Below are 18,875 nucleotides of genomic sequence, written 5' to 3' on the forward strand. Positions count from 1 at the left end.
AATGTCAGAAATGAAAAGCTACTTGAGACTATTATTACTCAGCACAGCCACTTAATTGTAATAAACAGGGCTCAGAAATGTCAGATGACTCACGAGGATGTCACACAGTGGGTAAGATGAGAAACTGGAGCTATACCAGCCGTTATGTACCATACTACTCACCACATGTGGCTATTTACCCTTCAAGTGACTTCAAAAGAAATTAAATTGGAAGTTCAGCTGCCACACCAGCCACACTTCCAGCGTTAGGTCACCCCGTGTAGCAAGCGGCCACCACAATGCACAGTGCAGGTACAGAACACCCCATTTTAACAGGGACTTTATTGGGCAGTCCTAGGCCAGAGGTGGTGCTAGAGGGAAACAATCTGCCTGCTAATATAGGAGATGCTCTGCCTGCTAATATAGGAGATGCAAGTTTGATCTGTGAGTCATGAAAGTCCCCTGGAGTAGGAAGTGGCAATGCATTTCCATATTCTTGCCCAGAAAATTCCATGGACAGAGGAACTAGGGGGGCTACAGTCCACGGGGTTGCAAAGAGTCGGACACAACTCAGCACACACATACACACACAGGCTAGAGGCCAGAACTCAGGTCTTTGTTCTGCTGCCTGCTTCTGACCTCCCTGGTTTCCTACATGAAATACAAGGGATTTGGCAAAACTGTGCTTAGTTGCTCAGTTGTGTCCAACTTTTTGCAACTCCATGGACTGTAGCCTGCCAGGCACCTCTCTCCATGAGATTCTCCTGGCAAGAATCCTGGAGTGGCTTGTCATACCCTCCTCCAGGGGATCTTCCCAACCCAGAGACTGAACCCAGGTCTCCCACTTTTCAGGCAGATTCTTTACCATCTGAGCCACCAGGGAACCCAAGCTAGGCAAAACTGGGGGCAAGCATAAGGTCTGGCTTCCCAGGTCGGCATCTTATGCCTGCACTGCTGCAGCTTGTTGATAGAATTCTCACTGAAGTTGACCTGCCACTTAGGAAACGATAAATGAAATGAGTGTTCCTGCTTATAAGAGCCAAATAGACTCCTTTTGTTGTTACAGTGGGGAGATGGAAGACTCTTGGAATTGGGTGGTATGGTCCTGTTGAAATGACTTGAACAGAACTGTGTGCTCAGAACAAATACATTCCCACTTCTTTTAAAAAGCGTTTGGTCAGTGACCCTCGCTGCCACTCTTCAGAGAGCAGCCACCCCAGGCTGGGTTCAGCCACGACAGATAGCCTTGGGTTGTACATTCTGAAGACCTGGGGTGAGGGGCCCATGGAAACTTCCACAGTGGTGGCAAGGTCAGAGCACAAGGGTGAAGCCAGGGTCTGATGCAGTCACTGCTGACCTTGGCCAAGCCCATCCAGGTCATTTCTGTGCTTCTTCTTCTCTCAATCTAGATGTCCAGAGGCAAGGACAGATGACCCCCCTCTCACATTCTCTGAGCTAATGGAGAGGCTTAGCACCTCCTGTAAAGCGTGACACTACCTATAACTGCTCATTCTACGTCAGTGGTTCTTTATGTTCTGGGGATCACAGACCTTCTAAGTGCCTATTGGAAGCTTCAGATCTTCTCCCCAGGAAACCACAGATATGTATACTGATTCCACATCGTGTACATCATTTCAGGCCATTGCTGCTTTGGAAGATAGAAGGGGCTGAGCGCCAAAGAATGCAGGTGGCCTCCAGAAACCGAAACAGGCAAGAAAACACAACATCCCCTAGAGCTCCCAGAAGGAAACACAGCTCTTCCATCACCTTGATTTCAGCCCAGGAAGGCTCAGGCCGGACTTCTGTCCTCCAGAACTACAGGACGATACACCAGTGTTGTTTTAAGCCACTACACTTGTGTGGTAATTTATTATAGCAGCAATAGAAACTAATACAGATTTTGATCTTTAAGGAAACACAACTTCCAAAATAAAATGAGAGGGGGAAAAAAAAACTGTGACTGAAAAGTGAGGCTGGGGCTTCCCTGATGGCTCAGTGGTAAAGAATCTGCTTGCCAATGCAGAAATCATGAGTTTGACCCTGGTCCAGGAAGATGCCACATGCCATGAAGCAGCTAAGCCTGTGCGCCACGACTGTTGAGCCTGTGCTCCAGAGCCTGGAAATCGAACTACTGAGCCCACGAGCCCTAGAGCCCTTGCTCCCCAACACGACAAGCCACCACAGCGAGTCCTTACACTGCAACTAAAAGTAAAACCCTCTGGCTGCAACTAGAGAAAAGTCTGCGCAGCAACAAAGACCTCGTAGAGTCAAAAATAAATAAATTAGAAATTTTTTGAAAAGTGAAGTAAAACTTTAAAAATAAAGTAGCCCTGAGCTAATGTTTAAAGAAAAGAAAAAATGAGGCTATTCGTGAGCAAAGACAGACTTCAGAGGACAGACCCCAGACAGCAAGTTGGCAACAGGCACCCTACAGGATGCTACTGCCAACAGAAGACGCGCCTCCCGCCTGCTCAGGACAGAAAGGAACACGCATCCCAACCTGTCTTTTAAGTTCTTCCCCCTCCTTCCAGGACCAGACAGCACATGAAGCAGAAGCAGAGAATGGAAACACCTGCAATACTACAAGACCTCAGCGAAGGAGAATTTTCAGGCTGAGTTTTGAGGTCAAGAGATAACAACTAGACTCCATGCTGGATTTCAACCATCTAGCCCCTCTAACGGAGAAGGCAATGGCACCCCACTCCAGTACTCTTGCCTGGAAAATCCCATGGACGGAGGAGCCTGGTAGGCTTCAGTCCATGGGGTCACTAAGAGTTGGACACAACTGAGCGACTTCACTTTCACTTTTCACTTTCATGCATTGGAGGAGGAAACGGCAACCCACTCCAGTGTTCTTGCCTGGAGAATCCCAGGGACGGCAGGGCCTGGTGGGCTGCCATCTTTGGGGTTGCACAGAGTCGGACACAACTGAAGCGACTTAGCAGCAGCCCCTCTAAAGGTGCGTCCCACACTGGGATCTATCCTTCACAACTGAGAACCACACAGTCTGAGGTCAAGGGGTCCTGTTGAACTCCGGTTGGAGGACCAGGAGGCGTTATTGCAGGAGAAGGAACAGGGCTGGAGCTGAATGTCTGACCCACTCTCTCCCAGATGTGCCTTTGGACCAATGAAGTCCCACGCATGGGTGGGAGCTGTGAAAATTTTTTTCCTAACTAATGAGATGCAGGGGGCAGGGGAAGGGATGTTTGTGTATATGTGCATACGTTTACAGACACACAATGAGAACACATACACAGACATGTGTTCTGGGCATTTGAGGTGGTTTTAAGACAGCATGAATGTGAAAGAATGAATGTTCTGACACACTCTTCAGAATAAGCCTGAGAGATGGTTTCTATCTGTTACCCACACAGACTGAGCATGAATAGACTTGACCAATTACAGTTGTAGGAGGTAGGGATGGGGTGAGACTAAACCCCCATGTTCCCAGAATTTACCTGGAACACGTCAAGGTCACATGCAAATAGAGGACATGGCTTAAATTTTAACTCCAAGCAGCAACAGAGACTTTCATCAAAAGAAAATGCTCCACCACCACCCTGTTGTAACCATTACTAAAAAATGTCTGGCCCCCAAAGAGAGAATGCTTTCCTGTAGCGCCTGAACTAGTGTTTTCACCCTATAGCCACTCTGCTTTCTGAGCTGGAATCAGAGAGTTCATATAATCTTAGGGCTGAAAAGGTCTTTGACTTAAACAGTATCATCTCACTTTATCAAGGGGTTCTTGAGGCAAGAATACTGGAGTGGTTTGCCATTCCCTTCTCCAGCGGACCACATTTTGTCAGAACTCTCCACCGTGACCCGTCTGTCTTGGATGGCCCTGCGTGGCATGGCTCATAGCTTCACTGAGTTACACAAGGCTGTGATCCATGTGATCGTTCTGCTTGACTTTCTGTGATTGTGGTTTTCATTCTGGAGGCTATGGGATTGTAGTTCTTGCTTTAAAATGAGGTGGTTGGATGGCATCACCGACTCAATGGACATGAGTTTAAGCAGACCCCAGGAGATAGTGAAAGACAGCCTGGTGTGCTGCCGTGCATGGGTCACAAAGACTCAGACACAACTGAGCCACTGAACAACAACCATCTTACTTCAAATGTAAGCGGGTATCTTTCTACCAATGTCCAGAGGAAGAGATGCCTCATCCAGACCAGACAGAGGCCAGGCCACCTCTTAGAGCCCAGCAGACTTTCTTCCTAGGACCCTCAGAAACTACTGAATTCTTAAAACTCCCTTTAATTCCCTCAGGAATCTTGAATTAGCAGGATTTCAGAGGCTCGCCTACCTGGTGCCTACACAGAGCATGTGTGAGAATGCTTTACAGACCCGAGGACCAGCTCCTAGGCCACAAGGAGAAGGCAGGGCTCTGCCTGTTGATATAATCAAGCCTAGGTGGCTAAAATTTGAATGAATACTTGAACAATCTTGCCCTACACACCAAGCGGGGAACTTCCCCCAAGGCCGGGCCATCTTGAGTTAACCCTTCCAAACTTCTGTCCTGCAGCGCCCAATCCAGAGTGAGCCCAAATTCCCAGGGAAAACCACTCAGCTCCTCAGCCAAAGAATCCCCTGTTGACATATTCAGCAGCGGTGACACCGGTTATTTCCATGCCCAACGTGGCTCAGCTTTTGGAAAGGGACATGCATCTATGTGTGGCTCTGAATGACCGACTCCCTATGGCTCTGCCCTCGGTTGGGCTATAGCTTAGCCAAACAGTAAAGTAATGTGCTTGTTTGGGCAAAGCCTTCTCCATGCCCAGTGGTGGGTATGGGTGAGGCTGTGGAACCCCTTTCTCAGCAGAACTTAACCTCTTCAGGAAAGATGAGGCCTGGCGTGGAGCTCTCATCACCGCAACACACAAAGATGCCAACGCATCAGTATAACTACTGCCTCTGCAGCTTGGGGACCACAAACACCGCCCCCCAACCCTAGCTCGGGAGCTCCACCACCTCCACCACGGCTCCCCACCCCCAGCAGAGGGCTTTCGAGGTGGTTCAAGTCCATTTTCCATCTCATTCTCATAATCTTAAGGGAAGCAAAAGAGCTGTCTCTTGACCTGTGTCACAGAAGGGGAAACTTGAGATAGCCAGCTTTCCCAGAGTCATGTGGCCACTTAGGGACAGACTCCAGGCCAGAAGCCACCTTCTCCCAGCCCTAGGTTCCTTGCCATTTATCCCTGCTGGGATAAGAGGGGGAAGAGAGCCCCCTCTGCCTTAACGTGAGAATAGCTGCCCTCTGTTGAACACTTACTCTGTGTCAGCACTGCCCTAAGCATGTCGGGCAGCTCCAGTTCTTAGGACTAAACTTCTAGGGAAGTTGTAGACCCACCTTACAGATGGAGGAAGTGAGGCTCAGAGCAGTTAAGTGGCTAAGCAGCTACTGAGGGTTGAACCGGGGGTTCCCAGCCCCATCCACTGGCTCCAAAGCTCCTTGGACCAAACCACCGACAAGAACGGGTGAAGGACGCTACCTCATAGCCACGTTGCTGCCGTCGATCACTATGGGTCTCAAGGAGCTGGCGGGGCCTCCGCTGTCTTCTCCAGGGTCCGCTCCTAGCCCGCCCTGGGCAGAGTCCGGGGTCCCGCAGGAGCCCCTGGGCACGAGCAGGGGTGCGGCGCTGCCCTCAGGCGCGGCGGGCCGGCTGCCCGTCTGGATCAGCTCCTGCAGCACGTCATTGACCAGGGCGTCCTCACCCAGCTTGCCCAGCACCCTGGCCACGTCCTCCCGGCTGTAGCCCAGCTTCTGGAAGAACTCCATCTTGCTCGAGCGCTGCATGCTGCGCCAGCCGGGACCCCCGCAAGGGTTCTGCCGCCGGCTTCCTCCTGGCAGCACCCCGCCGGCATGAGCTAGAGAGAAGAGGCAGCCATCAGGTGTTGCTGGGCCGCGGGAGCCCGATTATGTGTGCTCCCCCCACCCCCCCCCACCCCCCGCCTTGTCTGTCAGGAAGTCACATCGGGGCCTTGTGCCCTGGGGAGTTTCAGTTGCTGGTGTGGCTGGTGAGCCGCAGATGCAATCTCGCTGCCTTTCCTAGCGGGTGCTCCCAGGCCTTCACCGCACTCCCGGCCCTCATGACGGTCACCCACCTGAGCAGGCCACCCAGATCTCAGGACACTCGTGCACAGGCCACAGAAGTGCTTCTGAGGCTCTGCTATGGCTGGACTGTGTCTCCGCCAAGTGCATATGTTGAAGCCCTATATCCCCACCCCACCCCTCAGCATGTGTCTATTCAGAGATAACGTCTTAAAGAGGTGATTATGTTAAAAGGAGGTCAGTGGAGTGGGTCCTAATCGAATGTGACTGGTGTCCTCATACAAAGAGGACAGCTGGACACACATGGGTACCGAGGGAAGCCATGAGGAAACACAGTGGAGGGAAAAGGCCAACAGCCAGCTGAGGAGGAGGTCTCAGAAGAAACCAGCCCGCTGACACCATGATCTCGGACTTCCAGCCACCAGAACTTCGAGGAGGTGATGATGATGATGGCGATAATGTTAAATTTTAAAAACGGTGGATCAGGTGGTCAAGAATCTGCCTGCAATGTGGGAGACCCAGGTTCGACCCCTGGGTCGAGAAGATGCCCTGGAGAAGGGAATGTCTACCCATCCAATATTCTTGCCTGGAGAATTCCATAGACAGAGGAGCCTGGTGAGCTACGGTCCATGGGATCACAAAGAGTTGGACACAACAGAGTAACTAACACAAAGTCATCCCTCAGCTGCAGGAAACGTTGCAGGACCACTGAAGATATCAAACTCCATGAATGGATGCTCAAGTTCCTTATATAAAACAGCATAGTGCTTATATATAACCTAAGCATATCCACCAGGACTCTAAAGCCTCTCTACATTGCTTATAATACCTAGTACAGTGTAATGCCATGTAAATAGCTGCTGGAACATGGGAAAGTCAAGTTTTGCTTGTATGATGCAGGTGTCAGGCTTTAGGAACTCTTTGAGTATGATTAGGGGTTCAGGGGAGAAGGGGGTCAGTGATGACAGAGGAAGAAACAGCAGGTAGGGATTCCCCCTCCCCTGCGGGTCAGTCTTCCCCCTCAGTCAGGCCCCACCAGGCCAGGGAAGGGGGACAGGAGGCAAGGTGGCTTCTTCAGGGCCTGGGGCAGGTGAGGGGCTAGGCCTCCCAGGCCCTAGGAAACTTCTGGGATTCTTTTTTTTTTTTAATAGTTTTAATCCACAATTGGTTGAATTCGAGGATATGGAGGGCTGATTGTTTACATAATATATATAGGTCGTAAAATGCTAGTCACTCAGTAGTATCCAACTCTTTGCAACACCCTGGACTGTAGTCCACCAGGCTCCTCTGACCATGGAATTCTCCAGGCAAGAATATTGGAGTGGGTTGCCACGGTTTTCTCCAGGGGATCTTCCTGACCCAGGGATTGAACCTGGGTCTCCCGCATTGCAGACAGATTCTTTAGCATCTGAGTCACTAGGGAAGCCCATATATATCCAAAATAAAAACCAACTCTGTGGTATTTTGTTATGACATCCACAGCAAACTAATACAACTCCTCGAATTAAACAGGAAAACACTCTCTGGTGAATTCTATTCCCAGAAACACATGCTTTGACCAAAATTCAGCTCTGTGCACCAACACAGTTTTCCATAGCAGTTAATTCAGATAGTACTGAACCTCTAAAATAAGAGGTCCTAACTCAAACTTGATTCTTTCCACCCAGCCGTCACTTGCTGGCCTGCACCTTTGGGGTAGTTGGGGGCAGGAGGGTGCAGCCTGACATATGTTTACAAGAAAATATGACTGAGTCAAAAGGAACACTCTGCTCAGACTGGGTCTCTCTTTTCACAAAGACCTATATCTTTCAAAAAACTTTTAAAATACAGAAATAATCCTGAAAATCTATAGACTATGAAAAATTGAAACAATGTAGAAGTATAGCGTATGAAAATATATAATGTCTCTTCCTACAAACCCCAAACCCTACTTGCCTCTCCTGTCTGCTTCTACCACTTTATCTCTGCATTTTCTTGCATGTCTAGCAGATACATGCACATTCTGTTTAAAGGAGGTTGTTTTTACACAAATAGTATCATACTGGACTTATCATTCAGCAAGTCGCTTCTCTTATTAAAGAGTCATTTTGGAAATCTTTCCCTGACAGTTTAGCTGTTTGGCTGCCCACCCTATCCACAGTATTTAGAACAGTGCCTGGCACAGCTGAATCTCAGTGCATATTTGTCAAATGAATGACCAAATGAAAGAATGTATGGTGTTTATCCATATGCCAAATGATGGAAATGCAGGTGTCTTTGATGTTTCCCCTACAAACGGTGCTCAACACACATTCACACACATCTGTCATTCCACCCCGTCCTCTTCTCAGTATTACAGGCTCTTCATCTTCAGTTCCTAGCCTCCTATTGGAATCCTCTGCAACACTCTCTCTTCTGGGTTCCCAGCATGGCCTCCTCTTGTCTTGCAGAACCTCTCCCTTAATACAAGAACTTCAGTAGAACTCATGATGGGGCTGGCAGGTCACAGACATTTGTCAATCAGCCTCCTGGCTAGAAAATTTTTGTGGATAATTCTTCAAGAGATGGGAATACCAGACCAACTTACCTGCCCCCTGAGAAATCTATATGCAGGTCAGGAAGCAACAGTTAGAACTGGATATGGGACAACAGACTGGTTCCAAATTGGAAAGCACTATGTCAAGGCTGTATATTGTCACCTGCTTATTTAACTTATGTGCAGAGTACATCATGAGAAATGCCGGCCTGGATGAAGCACAAGCTGGAATCAAGATTGCCAGGAGAAATATCAATAACCTCAGATACACAGATGACACCACCCTTATGGCAGAAAGTGAAGAACTAAAGAGCCTCTTAATGAAAGTGAAAGAAGACAGTGAGAAAGTTGGCCTAAAACTCAACATTCAGAAAACTAAGACCATGGCATCCGGTCCCATTACTTCATGGCAAGTAGATGGGGAAACAATGGAAATAGTGATAGACTTTATTTTCTTGGGTTCCAAAATCACTGTTGATGGTGACTGCAGCCATGAAATTAAAAGATGCTTGCTCCTTGGAAGAAAAGCTATGACCAAACTAGACGGCATATTAAAAAGCAGAGACATTACTTTGCCAATAAAGGTCTGTCTAGTCAAAGCTATGGTTTTTCCAGTGGTCATGTATGGATGTGAGAGTTGGACTGTGAAGAAAGCTGAGCGCTGAAGAATTGATGTTTTTGAACTGTGGTGTTGGAGAAGACTCTTGAGAGTCCCTTGGACTGCAAGGAGATCCAACTAGTCAATCGTAAAGGAATTTAGCCCTGAATATTCATTGGAAGGACTGACGCTGAAGCTGAAACTCCAATACTTTGGCCACCTGATGCAAAGAACTGACTCCTTGGAAAAGACCCTGATGCTGGGAACGATTGAAGGCGGGAGGAGAAGGGGATGACAGAGGATGAGATGATTGGATGGCATCACCGACTCGATGGACATGAGTTTGAGCAAGCTCTGGGAGTTGGTGATGGACAGGGGAGCCCAGTGTGCTGCGGTCCATGGGGTCACAAAGATTCAGACGTGACTGAGGGACGGAACTGACTCCTGAATAGAGAGGCCTCTGCCGCAGCTACCACTTGTCGGTTTCTACCTGCCTGGCCCACTGATCACTGCCATACCGAAATTGCCCTCAAAGTCACCAGTAACCTCGTAACTGCCAAAGCCAGCAGCATCTTTCCACTCCTTGCCTTGGGCAGCCTCTCTGCTGCTTTTGGCTCTGTGGCCCACATCCTTACTTGGGATTTTAAATCCAAAAATTTTGGACCACCTCTTTCTTGAAACTCTCTTCTCTCGTAGGTTGCAGAACTTAGCCTGGGTCTCCTACTTCTTTCCAGCTCTTTGCTTAGCCTCTGGTCCCTTGTTCAATGTCGGGCTCCTGCCCAAGCCATCTTCCCTAACCCTCATGCCCTCCACCAGCCCCCTAGATCCATGAACCCACAACTGCACTTCCAGTTCAGACTTCTTGCTAAGCACCAGGCACACACAGCTGTAAACCTGTGAGATAAATGCCCTGCGCGCCATTTGGTAAAGCACTGTGGGAACTCAGAACATTTGCTGAGTTCGGCTTCAGTGATTCTCAAAGTGTGGTCCAGAGGGAGCCCAAGACCCTCACAGGGAGTGTATAAGGTAAAACCATTTCCCTAATAAATGCTAAGTTGTAATTTGCTTTTTCTTCCACTCATCCTCTCACGAGTGTACCATGAAGTATCCCAGAAGCTACATGTCGCTGTGATATTGCCAACAGCTTGAACATGGAAGCAGATATGAGAAGCCAGCTGTCTTGTATTAAGCTGAATATTAAAGAGATTTGCAAAAATATAAATCAGTACCAGTCTTCTTAAAAATTTTGGAGGTTTGGAAAATAGAGTTCTTTCTCATAAAATACATCATTTATATTAAATATGATTGGTTTACCCTGATTTTTAAAATAAATGATTATTTTTAAATTTCATAGTTTTAGTTTCTAATAAAGTACATATCGACAGATAGATATAAACCACATAAACAAATTGGGGTGATGGTGGTCCTTAATAGTTTGTGAGACTGGAAAGGAATTCTGAAACCAAAAACCCTCTTCTTAAATCCAGAGCTTTTCAACAGCTTTTTCCATGTAGACGGTTCCATGTAGGTGGCCTATAGACATGTCATCCAGGGCCCCCGACAGAAGCCCTGTGTCTTTCCTTCCTTCAGCATGGCCCCTCTCACACCCACCTCCTGCCCACAAGCCCCACCCAAGCCTCCATGCCTACCTTCTGCATCCCACCCCCAGTGTGGGCCACAGCTTCCTAGGGGCCCCTCCTCCATCCCATCTGGCCGAGCCCCCATTTGTAGCCAGCACTGAGTTTCTAGAACAAGTCTGATCATGTCACCCCCTGCTTAGAAACACCCTCTTACCCCGTGTTGACCTCAAGAAAGACACCAAGTTCCTAAGCAGATGGCTGAGCTGTCAGGATGCACTGCAGGCCCCCGTCCACCTCTTGCCCTCAACTGCCCTCTGGCCCTTTCTCTCCAGCCACACTGAAGCTCTTTCTACTCCCCACTCCAGAATATTCCTATCATTGCACTTTTGCATATGATGTCCTGTCTACCCAGAGAGATCTTTTGGGTTTAGCAAAAATCAAGATTCGACTTAAAAAAAAAAAAAAGATTTGGCTCAAATGTGCTCACACTGGTCATCCCTGACTCCCTGACAGAATGAGTGTCTTGGGCCTCTCAGGTCCCAGGCATGTGCACACACCTCTGTAAGGCATATGGAGTTGTCAGGTATCTGCTTCTCAGACTGTGAACTGCCTTCCGACCTGTCTGTCTCAGAGTCACTAGCACTGAGCATGTGTGTTCTAGTCGCTCAGTCGTGTCTGACACTTTGTGATCCCATGGCCTGCATCCCTCCAGGCTCCTCTGTCTGTGGGGATTCTCCAGCCAAGAATACTGGAATGGGTTGCCATGCCCTCCTCCAGGGGATCTTTCCAACCCAGGGCTCGAACCCAGGTCTCTCACATTGCAGGCAAATTCTTTACTATCTGAGCCACCAGGGAAGCCAGCACCTGGCATAGTGCCTCATATATTAGAAGAGTTTAGTAGCTTTTTCTTTAATAAATGCCCAAAGCTAAAATTACCTTCCCTCCTGGAATATTTTTTCTTGAGTTCCCATCTCACTGAATGGCATCCCCCAGAGATCCATAGAAGCAACCATGAGGTCAGCTTTGACTCATCCCTCTCCCACACTTCAACATCCAATGAGTCATTAACTCTGCTTCCCTGACGTTTTCCATAATCATGCTCTCCTTTACACTCACACCACCACCGTCCAAGTTCACTCATTCATCCATCCATTCATTCTTTCATTCATGTAACTAACACTTACTGATCACTTCCTAGGCACCAGGCAATGTGCTGGGACCCAGTTCTATAAAGACAAAATAATCCACAGTCTGATTTCTCTACAATCTATTCAGGAAAACAGACAAAAAATGTAAACAACAAGTCATACATCATGATGATAAGCACAGTTACTTTCTATCAGAAAAATGTGCTTTCGAAACTCAAGAGAGGAATGACTTATCTTTGTTGGAGGAGGAAGGCGAGGCCAGAGGGGCCCGCACAGAGCTGGATGACCAAGGACGAGCCGGCCTCTCCCAGCCAGAGACAGGCCACGTTGTCATCTCCCCAGGGCTCCTGGGAGGGCCACCTCACCACACTCCCACCCACAACTGCTCTAGTCAAGTTAGACTAGATGGATTAAGACTTCCGTGTCCCCCAAAATGTCCATGTCGTTCCATCCTGTTCAGAGTAGATGTCAAAACCCCTCAGCATGAGAAGCAAGACTGATCACATCCAGGTCCAAGCTCCTCTCTGGTTTCCATGGCCACGTACCTCTAGTCCGGCCTCACCTTTTCCCTGACCAGTGCCATTCTCTTCTTTCAGGGTGATTGTTTTCTTGGACCAGGGTCCAGCTTTGACTCAATCTCCATAGAGGAAGATGACACTCACCCATCTGGTAGGCCAGCTCACACTAGGGACTGTGAGCTGTCCCCAGAAGACCCTCGTGTCTCAGACCTGGAGACCACACCCCAGGCTCTTCCCTCTGTGGAACCCCTGCCCCTTCTCCACCAGACCTAATCTCACTGTCACCTCCTCCAAGAAGTCCTCCCAGACTGATGGTTTTAGTTACTCCCACCCCACCCCTCCCCTGCTCTTTGTGCATGCACTGTAGCCCTTATTTGGATTTGGAAGAAAGAGACAGGAAGCTTGAGAGAAGAGGGTGGGAGAAAGAAAAGAAGGAGGGAACTAAAATGAAAGAAAGACAGTACAGACAATATGAACATAAAAGTTTATATTCACGTTTTTCTTCATTGTTTCCACTCATTTTTTTGCAGAGGCTCTTACTTGAAACTTCCCATTATCCCTGGTGGGTCGATAGGGTGGATAAAAAAAGTATTCCCTGCTCACAGATGAAGACACTAAGGTTCAGAGTGGTACAGAGTGAGGGCTATACAGCTAGCAAATGGCAGAGACGGACGATAAGTAGATGCTCCAAATAATGGGTTGCTTTGAGCTTTGGTTCAAGATAGCAGCAATACCTTATCATCCCAGAAATGGAAACGTCAAAATATGACTGGGTCGGGTCAGGTGACTTCTCTTGAGTCACCTAGTAACAGTTACGAGGAGAGTCCGAGTTTATTTTGTCACTTTGGGTTCTGGTAGGGCAGAAGCACGGACATTCTTGAAGTGAAAAACCTTTCTTCTGGGGAGTGGGAGGGGGGGTCCCTGCCTTGGCAGCTCCTCACAGACCCCTCAAGCTTCAACAGAGCTCCTTTTCTGAGCAGAGTTTTGTAGGGTATGCGTGGGACGGGAGGGCTGTTTTCACACGAAATTAACTGAAAGAATTCACCTACTTCAGAGGCTTTTTTACCCCCTTGAGACTCTAAAATAACTTCATTTCCTTTTAAAATTTCTAAATAAGGGAGAACACTAGGGTGGGGGGCTGCTCTCTGGAGCCCCGAGTCACAGCCCGCCCCCCGCCCCACCTCCCCCAGCTGTGATGGTCTTTGAGCCGCAGGGCTGCCGGCAGCTACTTTTTCCATTCTATTTTTAAGACCTGAAAGTACGAACAATTTCATCTTGGTTTTCTTCCTCAATCTTGACTGGAAGTCACAAACAGCACAGATGGCTAGTAACACTTTGAAAACCTTCCCAAGTCTCCCGCACTCTGACAAGTCAGCGGGGCACGCTGTCGGATGCTCAGTGTGGAGGCTGCGGAGGGTGGGCTCCGGACCTGACGACCCAGCTGGAGAGAAAGGGAGAAGGGGGAGGGGGCACAAGGGACCCTCGCAGGCGGAACAAGGTGGGTCAGATCTGGTTTTTAGCATCAGTCAATCAGGAAGGAGGGGCTCTGGGCCAAAAAGTCTGGCTGGAAGAGCCCCTAGGGGAAGAAAAAAACACACAGCAAACTGAAGCATGAGCAAATAAGAGCAATAAGAACTGCAGAGAATCAGCAGCTCACAGGGACACTGTGTTTTCCGGTTACAAGGTGCCTCCTTGTGTGTCATCTTTGGGAAATCCCAAAGTCCCTGCGACATGGAAAGAGTTACTCAGGTTGCAGGTGACAAGACTGAGGTTTGGCTGACTTACCCAGGATCTCACCGCTGGATGGGAGACTCCCAAGGGTGGCAGTTCCTGCCAGAGGGTGCTGCCCAGGGCCACTCGGGGGCCACAGAGCAAGGCCAGCGATCCTTCAACACTGGACCCTGACCTCCAAGTCGGTTCCCAGGTTGCCTTGGCCAGCTGCAGAGAAATCTCCTGCACACGCCCACCGGAAGTCACCCACCGTGGTGAGGGGACGGTTCTAGACAGAGTCCCTGCAGAAGTTTTCTGGTTCAGCTTAGATCTAGAAGCCCTCAGGGGAGTTGTCAGAGTTTGAGGAAGTCACAGAGAGGCAAAAACTTCAGCCCATGAGATTTGTGGTTTTGGCCTGACCTTTTTTTTTTTTCCTTAACAGAATTATAATTTTATGAAATTGTGGCAAAAGAGTCATAGCATAAAATTCACCGTTTTAACGATTCTTATGAGTGCATTTCAGCAGCAGTAAGCAACCATCATCACCCTCCATAGTCAGAGCGTTTTCCTTTTCCCAAATGGAAACTCTATCCCCATTAAACCCTAACTCCCCATCCCCCCCGCCTCAACTCCTGGTAACCACAGTTCTACTTTGCGTCTTTACGAATTTGATGATCCTAGCTACTTCATGCAAGTGAAATCGTGCAGTATTCGTCCTTCTGGGTCTGGCTTGTCTCATTTGTCACAATGTCTTCAAGGTTCATCCGTGTCATATAAACCACACTGTTTATCCTTCCATTCATCCATGGACACTTGGATTGCTGCTACCTGGGGGCTGTTGTGAATAATGTTGCTCTGAGCCTGGGGGGCTGGGCTGGCCTTTTGTTTTCTCCGGCCCTTGTGTGCTGCTGGAGGTTGCTTCAGGTGTACACACAAGTATTTACAGCCCTGATCGATACCGCAGGGCAACTCTGAAGCAAAGTTTAAAGCAAAACCGTCTGTTCAATGCCCCTCCCAGCCTATTCAGCTGCCAGGTGTTGGCACTCCTGGCGTGGCAACATGTGGCCCTGAGGTCACCTCTTGGAGTTCGTGGCCAAGCATTCTAAAATGGCCCCAGGGCATAAGCCAAGATTACATTCACTGCCATCAGGTGAAGACTTATTTCAACGTCCTCGAAGGTCTTCTTGAAGCCCACGGGGCCGTCCTCTAGAAGACATGGCGTTTGGGGCCCTGCCAAACGTTCCCGATCTGCCTGGAAACTAGACACCCACCAGTCACCATCTCGTCTACAAGATGCTCTCAAAAGCATGGAGACAGGTTTCAGATGTGCTGCAGAGTTCTGTGCATGCGTGCTAAGTCGCCTCAGTCATGTCCGACTCTTTGAGACCCTAGTCCTTCTGATTTCATACAATTAAAACATCTTTAAAGCAGGAGCTTTTACTTAAACCTAAGAGTTTCTTCTGATTAATCTTTCTCCAATAAAAGCCCTCTTGACATTAAATACAATTTTGCTAGATAGAGCAAGATTTCACCCAAAGGAAATTAAAGATGCTTACCTATTTTTTTCCCCCACTGAGCCCTCAGAGTAACTGAGGGAGATGAGATTGTTGCTAGGATGCTTCCCATCCAAGAACACATGCCCTGCATCCCGGCCCCCGCCTCCCCGAGTGCGCTGTCTCTGTCCTCCCACCCCCGCCGCAAGTCTGACAGCACTCTATCACACTGACCCATGCCAGAGGACCTGCACTCACCAGCAGGGCGTGTCGAGGGCCCTCGCGGTGGACACCCCGGTCCCCTCAGCTGTCCTCCCAGCTGTCCAGGTGTCCCCGAGGCTGGGAGAGTCTCTTCAGGCCGAAGTTCTGCTTCCTTTCACCATTCACATTCAAAGCTGCAAAGGTAGTTTTGCTTTGCCTTTTTTTTTTCTTTTAAAGGAGAGGAAGACAGCAATCAGATGAGGGAGGGAGATGAAGCCTGCACCTCAGCATGAGTCACTGAATCAAAGTTCAACAACCACATGCAAACACACTCCGTGAGGGCAGGGCTAGGGCAGACGAAAATATGAGCTCTCCGCCTCCCCCCACCCCCGCCCTCAACGGTGGACACGGTGGACGTGGCTGCTCCAAGTTCCCACTCTGGCCGGCAGCTGAGAAGAGCATCTGATCCTAGATGCTTCTTAGGAAGGTGGGGGCTCACAACTTTATATACAGAATTGCCAGTTACACAGAGCCAAGGTGGGGGCGGGGCAGGGACAGAACCTGGGTGCATGGGTGCGTGGGCATTTCCCTGCCATCACAGGGGTCCCAGGCAGGTCACAAAGTCCTTCTTGCTGGAGGAGCAGGGCACTGGCCTCTGTCAGGAGATTATACCGCCCTGGGCTTCCCTTTCTGTGGCCGCGCACGGGGTGGGCGGTCTCCTCTCTCACAATGGCCGGAGGAGCCTGACCCCAGCATCCTGGGACCCCAGCATCCTGAAGTCCAGCTTGCTGCAGCCTCAACAGGTATGGGCAACAAACCCCAAGCTCTGTGATTATTTCCAGCATTGGGGGATGCTCATCAGAAGAAAGAACACAATCAAACCCCACAGCAACCCACCTGCACAGCAAATGCCAATGTCCCTAATGTGACCAGTCCAGAAATATACAGTCACTCAGTTAGTCAAGCTGAGTTTAGAGCCTGGGAGTTGGTGCTGAGGAAATAAGAAAGCCACAAGTTACCAGACTTTCGATGCGCTGCTTTCTTGATTTCCCATCTGTGCCACACAGAAGATGGGAGGCAGTCTGCAATATTAAGGCACGTATAGATCGGAGAAGGCAATGGCACCCCACTCCAGTACTCTTGCCTGGAAAATCCCATGGACGGAGGAGCCTGGAAGGCTGCAGTCCATGGGGTCGCTAGTAGTCGGACACGACTGAGTGACTTCACTTTCACTTTTCACTTTCATGCATTGGAGGAGGAAATGGCAACCCACTCCAGTGTTCTTGCCTGGAGAATCCCAGGGATGGGGGAGCCTGATGGGCTGCTGTCTATGGGATCACACAGAGTTGGACACGACTGAAGTGACTTAGCAGTAGAATGGATTACCTAAATAAAGATTAGAAGTACAGTGGGGATAAATTAGGAGTTTGGGATTAACATAAACACACTACTATGTTTAAAATAGACAGCTGGTGGGAATTTGCTGTATGACTCAGGGAGCTCAAACCCAGGCTCTGTGACAACCTAGAGGGGTGGGATGGGGTGGGAGGTGGGAGGGAGGTTCAGGAGGGAGGGGACATAAGTATACCTATGGCTGATTCATGTTGTTGTATGGCAAAAACCAACACAATATTGTAGAGCAATTGTCCCTCAATTAAAAATAAATAAATTGAGATGTTTAAAAAATAAAATAGATAACTAAAAAAGATCTACTGTATAGCACAGTATACAAAATACTCAATATTTTGTAATAACTTATAAGGGAAAAGAATCTGAAAAACAAATATATGTGTGTGTGTGTAACTAAATTACTTTGTTAAACAACTGAAACTAATACAACATTGTGAACCAGCCATACTCCATTCTTTTTAAATGATGAAAAGTCATACAATTAAAAAAATTTTTTTTAGTAATTAAAAAACAAAAACTACAGTCAGAAACCATTCAAAGAAAAAAAGAACATTACACTAGAACCTAGGTTAAAATAGTCACTTCACTTGAGCACTGATCCTAGCTTTGAAATTTGGGACACAATGGATTTTCTAATAACAGCTACCATTTGTTCACCCCCTGGCAGCCGACTCCAGTACTCTTGCCTGGTAAATTCCATGGACAGAGGAGCCTGGTAGGCTGCAGTCCATGGGGTCACTAGCAGTCGGACACAACTGAGTGACTTCACTTTCACTTTTCACTTTCATGCATTGGAGAAGGAAATGGCAACCCACGCCAGTGTTCTTGCCTGGAGAATCCCAGGGACGGGGGAGCCTGGTGGGCTGCCGTCTATGGGGTCACACAGAGACGGACACGACTGAAGCGACTTAGCTTAGCAGCAGCCAGTGTATTTGCTAAGTTTCCATCAAAGTATCCTAATCCGCACAACAGCTCTACAGCACAGGAAATATTCTTCCCAGTTTTGAGATGAGGTCATCAGTACTGAAGGGCTTCCCAGGTGGTGCTCCACCTCCCAATACAGGAGACACAAGTAACATGGGTTCAATCCCTGGATCGGGAAGTTCCCTTGGAGGAGAAAATGGCAAACCACTCCAGTATTCTTGTCTGGAGAATTCCACGGACAGAGGAGCCTGGGTGGGCTATATATAGTTCATGGGGTTGCAGATAGTCAGACACGACTGAGTGTGCACACACACACACACACACACAGAGCAGTGTTGAGAAAGGGTAACTGAACTGCCCAAGTTCACTCAGTAAGTGGTTTGAGTCAAGAGTCAAACCCAGGACCATCAGGCTCCAAAATACACCCTTTATCTGGCCGTGTGCCGCCTCTCAGCTCTCAAACACCTAGAAAAGCATGCTCAGTTTTCAAGAGAAATAAAGATTTTCCTGGTATGAAATTTTAGGAGAAATCTAAGTCTTTATGTTGAGTGATGTACCAGATAATATTTTCAGCTCAAGTCCTGTAGAAGATGCGTGCATGTATGTTAAGTCCCTTCAGTTGTATTAGATTCTTTGCTGCCCCCATGAACTGTCACCCACCTGGCTCCTCTGTCCACAAGATTCTTCAGGCAAGAGTACTGGAGTGGGTTGCCATGCTCTCCTCCAGAGGATCTCCCCGACCTAGGG

General features: G+C 48.6%; 1 protein-coding gene across 2 annotated transcripts in view; it reads right to left on the reverse strand.

Moving 5' to 3' along the window:
• The window catches only part of ZC3H12D (zinc finger CCCH-type containing 12D), a 33,521-nt gene extending 17,418 nt beyond the window's left edge, over nt 1–16,103 (reverse strand). The window contains exons 1-2 of one of the 2 annotated variants that reach the window (XM_027551799.1): nt 15,852–16,103; nt 5,472–5,847 (exon numbers count right to left, since the gene is read on the reverse strand). In XM_027551799.1, coding sequence (XP_027407600.1) covers nt 5,472–5,776 — 305 coding nt within the window. In that variant the 5' untranslated portion in view covers nt 5,777–5,847; nt 15,852–16,103. Of the gene's footprint in view, nt 1–5,471; nt 5,848–14,175; nt 14,485–15,851 lie in introns of those variants that run through there. The other variant, XM_027551800.1, reaches the window with a different exon arrangement.
• Between the last annotated feature and the right edge of the window lie 2,772 nt (nt 16,104–18,875).

Source organism: Bos indicus x Bos taurus, chromosome 9 (assembly GCF_003369695.1).
Source record: "Bos indicus x Bos taurus breed Angus x Brahman F1 hybrid chromosome 9, Bos_hybrid_MaternalHap_v2.0, whole genome shotgun sequence".
In the NCBI taxonomy this organism is placed as follows: Eukaryota; Metazoa; Chordata; class Mammalia; order Artiodactyla; family Bovidae; genus Bos; species Bos indicus x Bos taurus.